This window comes from Argentina anserina, chromosome 6 (genome assembly GCF_933775445.1).
Source record: "Argentina anserina chromosome 6, drPotAnse1.1, whole genome shotgun sequence".
Taxonomy (NCBI): domain Eukaryota; kingdom Viridiplantae; phylum Streptophyta; class Magnoliopsida; order Rosales; family Rosaceae; genus Argentina; species Argentina anserina.
In genome coordinates, this window is record NC_065877.1 from 15,583,707 (window position 1) to 15,593,914 (window position 10,208).

Genomic DNA, 10,208 nt, shown 5'->3' on the forward strand with positions numbered 1-10,208 from the left:
TCTGGCTAAACAATTCTTTCAAAATCCATCTTTGATATTTCGTATTCGAAGGGATCTGCTTCTGCAAAATCAATTTAGGCTGTCAAGTATAGATCTCTGGTTTTCCCAACCAAGAAGTCTCATCTTAATGTAAAATTCTGGAGTTCTTAAACGAACACGGTTTTGGATGAGTAATCGAGCTTAATGCGGATATCCAAATCTGATGACTGATACTGAAAGAAGCTGGTCAAATTAAATTCAACACCCTCGGTATTCTTAATTCAATACCTGAAAGTAACATAGAAATTTTTCCGATATTAACAGCATACTTTGATTGAAACTGAACATAAATACTATAGTTGTAGACATAGTAAACATTTGTTCTTAATTAAACAAAACAGCCATAACATGCTAGCATGAGACTTGGAACGAAACACAACAGTTGACCTCTCCAGACTCGGATAAGACAACGCAGTTTGATCGACCACGTTTACATTATGATCACCGGACAACCCTCCTACATACATGTTCACTTCTGAGGTCCTCTTCGTTGATCTTCCTGAAAATCAAGTGTGATGTTGGAAGTCATCTTGCTTTTCTTTAACTTACTCATAGCAATAGACTGCTGTGGTGAATGCACAATTGTCATTTTATTCAAATTTTGTGCATGTTCAAGGATATATGTAGCAAACTCAATTCCATTGGAACCACAACAAAGCTCTATGGTAATCTCCTTGAGCTGATTAATAAAAGCAATATTTTGCAGCTTCCAGTATCCCATATCAAACCAACAACACTCATCTTTAGGGTCACGGAGGACTAGGTCAGACTTTACTATTAACACATTCAACTTAGACATTCCTCCCAAAAGGGAGGCCATTGTAGGGACTAGAGTATTAAGAAAGCCTTCAATATGAATACGCAGAGAAGTAACATTCTTTAGCAATGGCATGGAGCCTCCTTTGATTAGGGCCATCGTAGTCGCTTTGTTTAGTGTAAGAACCTTAACACTTGACAAGCAGGAAAGAATCTCAGATACATAGACAAACGCAGCATTACTAGGAGAAAGACAAATACTAGCTTCTTCTAAAAGTTCCAATCTTCCAATGTCAGGTCGATTCACCAAACTCCCGATCCAGTTAAAACTACTGAGATTCGGAGCACAAAGACTAAAATATTGATCTTTGTCTGTCCAAAATAAACATTCGATGATTACTTTTCTAATCTTATCACCGGCAATGTGAAGATGACGCAAAGTAGTAACATCCTCAATGTACAATGATTCCAAAGATGAGCTTTCAATAGTGACATCCATTGGCTTCCTACCACGAACAAATCTAAGAAATAGTTCCTTGATGCATTTGCATGAAGACGAGATCCATTTGAAAAGCCCCTCATCTACCACACCAACATTATTCAACTTCAAGCATTTCAGTTTATGAATCCTACCGTACACCGATAGAGACTTCAAATATCTAGAAGAAGGTAAGCGTACTGCCTCCTCATCATAACAAATGCCGAAGTTGATATCAAGGTCTTCAACATTGCACCTTATGGCATTGCAGATCCATTTCTCCAGTCGAAATCTCTCATCTTCAATTAAGCTTTTTTCATGCTCTTCATCGTAATATCCCCAGTGATTACGACAACGCTCTTCATCGTAACGTTCCCAGTGAATACGAAAGCGCTGTATTCTATTAAACTCGCGATTAAAAAGGTACCTATCCAAATAACTCCACAGTCTCAACCTCCGACTATAACTCTCTAAGTGCTTGCTGGAAAATCCCTCAAAATTCAATGATGGAGTTGACAGATAAAATTCTCGGCATCTTTTGGACACGCAGCCGAAACTAGTAAGGTCTTTAATTTGAAGAAACGAAAGAATGTGGTGAATAACTTGGTCCGGAAGATTACTCAGCGTACCGATCAAAACCTCAGTAGTAGCATGACCTTGACAACTTTCACTGGCCAATAACATGCGCTTCCTCCTGTCTTCCATTGAACTGACTAACTAGTGCCGAATTATACTTCAACGAAACAATGAATTTCGATCAACAGTATTTAAGCCACAATGCAATGTAAACCCAGTAAAATTCGTTGAAGTTGCAGCTAGAAGGACAACTAACAATAATGTACTGGGTTTAAGGAGAAAAAACAGATAACAATAATGTACACATCTGTTGTTGATTGATATGAGTTTCTATTTATAGACGATTTCAAGTTATTACAATTAATTAGGAATTTTATTTCTACTTGTAGTAGGACACCTATTACTACATGGATCTAGATGCTGGAGCAAATAATTCTCCCAACCTTCCTTACCCATCTTTGTTATCGTGACATGTGTCCAAGCTTATACAAATTGCTCAAGATAAAGTTTTCAATTTTCGTTTTCTTCTTTTACTCCGTCATTTATTCTCTTTTTTATGTTGGTATGTATCGCTCTTCTACAATCATCTCGTCGATTAAAGGTCAGTTCTTAAATCAGAGGCCATCTATTTTAATCCGACCCAACATCCCAACTTTTGGATTAGAATCAGTGATTACGGCTGTCTTCAATATACCAATAATTATATGGACTTCCATATACCTGTTGGAGGAGTTTGATCTAAACAACATTCCCCAATGAAATTTTCATGCCCCTAGACTGAATAGGTATGTCTAGTTTTAAAATGGTTGTTTGTAACAATATAATAGCCTCTTTCGGAAAGAACTTTCGTTAATATGAAATCGTTACATGTGTTGTTTCTGTAACAATACAAGGGTCTCTTTTGTTGTTCAAGATTTTTTATTATTTCTGGGATCCATATATATTATTTACTTTTGGCATATAAATGTTTAATTTAATAATCAACCATGTACATAATTGTATATAAAATATATTTGATATTGACTGCATATGAAAGATCTTGTCAAGATCTTTGTGATGGTAACAAATTTTATTGATAATTTCTAAATTAGATAATACCTAGGTGGGAAGAAAAATATTAAGTATTGTAAAGGGTCTTATTTTAATTACAGTAGAAACTCGATCGTTAGATTAATATTCGATTATTAATAAACTCGCTAAAATAATAAATTTTAGGACTTCTCATAAAAATATCATATTGGAGCAGTTTGAGCATCTCTAATATGAGCATATACAATATCAAATTGCTACATTTAACTGAATTTTGAGATTTTAATAATCAATTTAACAATATCATTTCTGTTGAAAGAAAAACACCATTAGTGTGCATTCGTTAATGCAAATAAAGGAATAAATTAATGACGTTTATGGTCAACGGATGTAACGGATCAATCACCATTATGTATCCTTAATTGCCATTGTAATTACCATTTATTTCTATTGTAATCTTGACCCATATATAAAGGGGATTATCAATGAGATGAGTAGATCATTCTATTTTCCCTACAACACGTTATCAGCACGTTTCCTTTGGATTTGAGTTTTAGCCAAAGAAAATAACATGAAAACCTAGAAACCATAGTTTTTGCCGAAAAGAATTTTTGTAGAAGAAGATGAAGAAGGCAGAAAAGAACCCATATTTCTTATCTGGGCACCCACCTCCTTCTTTGTTCTCACCGTCGACACCCTTCCATCGCCGCTCCCCTCCATCGACTGAACGCCGCTACATCATAGTTTTTGCAAATTGATGAACTTGACCCGACCTGCTCCGCTCGTGACCCCGAATCCGACTCAAGAGCATAAAGAAATATGTTTACCTCTTTCTGGTATAATTGACAAAGTAATTTAAATTATTACACTCAGTGAATCATATTTTTTATTCACTTAATTTTAAATGGAAATTATGATTAAATGTGACCTAATCATTTAATTTACTATTAGACTCTTTACTACTATGTGGTGAATTAGTAAATTAGTATTCGTTATATGATTAAATGTGACATAATCATATAATTCTAATTGTTTTGTATGTAACGTATCACTTACACTACGACGATTAATGCAAAAAATGCGATGATTCAATCGAATGTGAAAAGCAACCACAGTTACAGGTAGTTATTTGGCAAATTTACAAATCCGACGACGCTTGACTCCTATATGCGGTTGCAGAACTCGACCCGACGACTCCTAAATCGGATCCGTCGACCCGACCCGACCCATGAAAGAAAAGGTGATTTATTTATAACCATGTGACGAGCAACATGGAATCACGAGATCAAAAATCTCTTAAATATGCAGTTTATTTGGCAAACTAACAATTAAGATCTAAATTAATATTGTCGGTTTTATTGCATTTCATTCATATAAATGAAATTATATATGTTATATGATAAAAGTACTCTCTAAATATTATTCATGTTATATGTTATGTTTTTTATCAAAATTTAATTACTTAGCATGTTATTAAATCGTGATGCTATGATTTAAATTTTTAAGCATTATATATTTATACATGGTCATTGGTATGTATCATGAATACGATAATTGCCTAAGTTTTGTAAATTACTTAACCATATTAAATGATATGCTCTATTTGTTGCATATGCTATGTTTATATAATTTTTATAATTATGTTATTTAGCATATGATATGAGTATTGTCATGATAACGAAATTACATGATAATTTTATAATTTAAAAACAAAGAGTGGACAAACATATTCTTGTGAAAATATTTTCATGAAGCATCGAAAAATACGACCATTTCAATTCTTGGTCTTGCAATCCGATTTGTATTTTTTGGAAATTAATTAAATTGTATATCTTTACTGTGATAAATCAACTTCATAAAGATCCAAAGTGGCCATAATGTATTTTGGTATGTTTAATTTTCGTGTAAGTCTATTTAGAATTTTAGACTGTGAAACTAATAAGTCTCGTACTCTATTTACAGTTTGTTAAACCAACACAACATATATATAGAACTCTAAAGAATTTGAGTACCGACATTCCCTACAAGTCAACTAAGGCTCAACTATGATCGAATTATGCAAACATGTTTTCCTACACGTAACTTGGAAGCATATTTAAAATCTTGAATGACAAAGAAATGTCTCTCAAGACAAAGAAATGTCTTTAAAAAAAATGAGAAAAAAATTCTCAGAATGAAGTATGGATAATAATGAAGAAATAATCCTAAAACAAAGGGCAAATATTATGAACATGTAGGTTCATACAAACCGATCCATGACAATTGATAACAATGTACCGTTTAAAAAATACATAGGGGATATGATATGAGCAATGTAATTCCCTCTTACAAAAAGAGTATAGAATAATGAGAGTACGACAATTTGAAAAAAGTATATTCAATATCAAACTACGAGGAGAAAGCTCCTCAATTTTAAGAACGACACAAATCTATGTCAATTCAAAATGTTTCTGACTTCGATTACAGTCTGTCACTAATTTTTCAAGATATAATTGTAATGGTTATTATATATGCCTAAAATTTCAGTATTGAAGTACCTTTGGATTGAACAAGACCTTGATGCAATCGTTGACATATAACCAAGGTTATGAATTTTTCTCAATGAATTGAGAATATTCGAATATTAATCGAGATATACGCGGTTTGATTTTAGGGTTCGATTTTTAATATTTGACTTTGCGAAGTACCGCATAAAGTAAAGCAACTTAACAAAATATTAGTATGACATGAATAACTGAATGCAAAGAAATGCATCATGCGATCCCCACAGTAGTAGTACTGAAGAATAATCGTACTATATGCGTGGATATAAATAATAATATTAATAATGATCGCTAATATATAATCCTTCGGGATTCAAAATATACATGCATTATGAGATGAAGATATCGTTTTAATGATTCTATCAAATTACTCTAAAGAAATTGAGTTTATATTCCATTTTTATGTCCCAACTATGCCCATTGGCATTTTATGTAACAAGAACCAACAAGATACAATCGAACCGTTATACATTTTTAAATATTTTTGTATCAATGACTTTTTCATGTGAAATGAATAAGTGAGATTACAGTTGACTTCCTTTGCATTATCTCTAATGATTGCGGATGTAACCGAGTATTAGAGAAGTGTATAAGTCCATTTAGAAAGTATATGAGAAATTGCTTAATGAATCTAACAACGTCAAAAGAAATTGACTTTCGGGATTTTAATATATTTAGGCTTTGACACGATTTACTGGGATACCCAGGTCGTGATGTGTGTGTCTATATATTATAGGAGTTACACCAGGACACTAATATTTTGGAAAAATAGAAGTAAGAACAACATAAACAAAGAACTGTGAAAATCCTTACAATATAATTTTATGGAGGAATTAAAGATGTGATTTCATTCTCATATTTTGTCGCTCCCCTAAGATGGAACCGTGAATGTTTGATGCACAAGTATATGCACTAACACCATATTATACTTCTTGTATCCATTGTGATTACATATGTAAAACTAATCATTCAAAGCTTATCGATCTCTTAAAGAAATTTGGATTGAGATTATCTTATGCAAAGGACATGTATTGTCATTGTGTTCAAGGATTGAATCCAATGAAAATTATGTGGATTAATTCAACCAACTTGCGGACACTTTAAATAATTTATGGTGTTGGTTGATGTGTCGACACGCTGGTCACGTGTCATCACACCATTCATTACTAAAACTAATGTTACTTATGCTAGTTACAAACCCACTTGGTCACACGGAAAATGACTAAATTACTAGTCTTGATATTGGTAAATGGTAATACGTACCAATCTTTTCGTTTAGGGTAATGTAATTTTTGCATAAATAACTTATGACTCACTATTTCTTGGCTATCATTGTTAAAGGAATTACAATCAATAACATCGAATGATCGAAATACTTGAGCTCGCCAGGATTGACACGGATCTACAATCCTTGAACTCAACTAGATTAACCTACGTGCCAAATTGCGACGCCACATCGCATAATGATGAAGCCAACTAATGTGAATAAATGTTCTTACTGGAGACGAGCATCCAGATAGTCCGCTATATTGCAACTTTGACAAGCGATCTCTTTTTCCGCTAGATATGTGGAATATCATTTTGATGAGACAGTCTTCTCATCGTTAGGGGGAGATAAGAACAAATAATGTTCAAGTGGACGACATGAATTGTCGTGGTTTGTCCCCACTGTGTCTCATCTTGATCCCCACTATTGTACAAAGTGATGAGATAGCTGCAAATAGGCTTGCAAGGTTCAATGTCCTAAGAAGAGGACATGACGCCACCCAAAAGGAATTGGGCACTGCGTTGCCACCATAGATGGTGGCATGTTGACACCATAAAGTGGCATAAATTGTGTCATAGGTCATGGCTCTCCAAGGAAGATGGGGATACCACCTTATGTTCGATATATACTCGATTAAAGGAAGAAAGCGAGTTTGGCACAATTGGATCTATTGATCCATAATCTCAAATCCGTTTCATGAGAATTCCTGGATTTTGGTTATCACTGGGGGACGCCTAAGATGTTAGAACAAATCCTTGAATATATAGAGATCTCTACCAAATACAAACCACATGAGGATGTAGGATATTGAGTCTTCATATTGAACCATACTTCGTTGAGAAATAGCAACGTAGTAATTTTATCCCAATGGAAAGAAACGATCCAACATGAACTAAAGTTCACTAACAAAGAGATAGGTATTTGGGCAGGTGAAGCCGACACCGCAAGTGTAAACCCTATCATATATCTTTGTTAGGATGCGTATGAAAATTAAGAGTATAGACTCACCTTATGGTGCAAGGTCTCTCACAAACGCACTGGAATCGACTATGAGGAAATATTCTTTTGTAATGGACCATAAAGAGATATTCTCATAATGGATGTCATTGCACTCCACTACCTTATCAGTTTGGTAGTTTCCGAAAAACTGACAAATGCAGTTTATGGTAAAATAGGGTATCTCTATGGGGATCAAAATTAATAGATATACATGAAAGTCATAGAACAGACTTTATCCACCCAAGAAATGGTTATAGATCACGTAGCGTTACAAAAGAAATTGAAACGTTCATGAAGTAAAATACTTGATTATAAATAGGGATCATATGTGTTATGTCATTGTGTATTCAATATGGATTGCAGAGTCTTTTGATGAACTAAAATGATGTCGTCATTACAAATCCTAAGTCGAGAATGAAAAAGATCGTTGGGAAGACACATTCTCAAAATGGATCTTGAGGACTGTAATATTGATGATTAACCATCAATCGGTTTTTAAGCACTCTAAAGGTTAAAATTGAGGCTTTTATAACTCCCATGATCAGTCGAAATTTTTAAAGATATATCTGTTTTCGTTTAATTGAAAGATGATGAATAAGTATTGGGAAATAAGATTCCCTATACAAGTGCAAAGACGTATTATTTCACTTAACACAATATACTTGACTTGACCTCTCATTCGTTGTATAACTTAGCGCCCACGCAACAACAATACCTAAAGGTTTAGGTTTATAGTCCCTATAAAGAAAAGAGAAAACGACATGATGAGAATGAATTTTATTCACGTCGTTACATATTTGGCGTAAAGAAATACGTACCAAATAAGATGCATCATTAAATATGCAAAAGTTATCAAATATCCCATGATTAATGTAAAGATTAGGGGGAGGTGCAGACATCAGGAGGAGTCTAGCACATATATGCTAATCTTAAATGTAATAGGTGTGTTGTGCTATTTTCTCTTTCGATAAAGGTTTTATTTTCTCTCATTGAGTTTTGTTACTTGACAAGGTTTTTAATGAGGCAACATCTTATGCACAATTATATCTTTAAACTCGGCACAAGGGGAAGTGTTGAAGGAAAAACACTATTAGTGTGCCTTCGTTAATGCAAATAAAGGAATAAATTAATGACGTTTATGGTCAACGGATGTAACATATCAATCACCATAATGTAGCCTTAATTGCCATTGTAATTACCATTTATTTCTATTGTAATCATGACCCCTATATAAAGGGGATTATCAATGAGATGAGTAGATCATTCCATTTTCCCTACAACAATTTCATCAATAGTTACTAAATGTTATGTTTTATCGAATTGTAGTTTGACACATGGGGAGCGAATATTTAGCTATTTCTTTAGTGATTGATGAGCAATTGACAAATTCAGAAATTTGATTTAACAAATATTAAATTTAGTAATTCTTTAACAATTCTACTAAAGCTCCCGTTTACCTAAAACATTGACAAATTTTTGAATATTTCAAATTAACAATAGTGTCGGAGATGCTCTTAGGCTTCACCTAGGTCTTGAACAATCCTTACTTATTTTCGCTCTGTCTTTCACTTTGTACAAATTAGTTTTACTTTGTAAATAATAAACCATCTTGGCACGCGCTAGAAGCATATATAGGGATAAGAAGTTAGTTTTTAAACCTATAGTGAGAGTTGTTACATAAATCAATTAAAATCTCAATTAATGGATACTCAATAAACTCAAAAAAAAAAACATATTGTAATCAAGTTATACATCGTAGTTTCTCCAGGGAGTAGCAATCAATGTTTAAAAGGGCGAAGGTGTGAGGCGAGGCGTTTTGTCGAAGCCTCAAGCCTCGGAAACCTTAAGGTGTTGAGGCGAAACATTTCATGCTTTATAAATATTGAAATTATAATAAAACAAGTAATTAAATGTGGATTAAAATGGTTTTAAATTCAAATAAATAATTAAAATACATTAAAATCATACATTTTAAAACTAATAATCGCGTAAATTACAATTATCTTATTTTAAGTTATTCTCTATTTATCACTAGAGCTGTTGGATACACGTCCACAACAGTATTAAATTCATCTCAATACATAATATATGGTTAAATTTGCGTGAAAACATGTCAAGACTAGCCAAAGACGTCGCATTTCAGGTAAAAAAAACTTTATAGATAGAGCCATGAGGTGAAATTGACTTACCTTACCTTAAAGCCTCCCCTCAAGATGCACATTTTTAAACATTGGTAACGAGTGATGCCCAAAACTTTGTCTCGCCCTCTTTGGCTTCGTCCCACAGACCTCGTCGAGGTGTTTCCAACTGTCATAAGGAGAGCACGTCTGCCCCTCCCCGGGCCCCACAAAAAGCAAATCGTTTTATTCCAACCCGATCCACCTACCAGGCCCTACAAGATATTTAACCGTTAAAACGTGTGAGACGTTTTCCCCAAAATCATTTGCAGATTAATATTTCCAGATTTAAATTTTATTAAAAAAAAAAAAAGCATTCGAAATAGGAGAGGCGACACATAAGA

At 33.7% G+C, this 10,208-nt stretch overlaps 1 protein-coding gene across 1 annotated transcript; it reads right to left on the minus strand.

Annotated features, from left to right (window-relative positions):
- Positions 1-508: 508 nt before the first annotated feature.
- LOC126796949 (putative F-box/LRR-repeat protein At3g58880) lies at positions 509-1,978 on the minus strand. Its single transcript, XM_050523660.1, has one exon. It carries the CDS (start codon positions 1,976-1,978, stop codon positions 509-511), a length of 1,470 nt encoding a protein of 489 aa, XP_050379617.1.
- Between the last annotated feature and the right edge of the window lie 8,230 nt (positions 1,979-10,208).

Coding starts and splice junctions, on each gene's coding strand:
- LOC126796949 (XM_050523660.1), bottom strand. CDS start 1,978: ATGGAAGACAGGAGGAAGCGCATGTTATTGGCCAGTGAAAGTTGTCAA.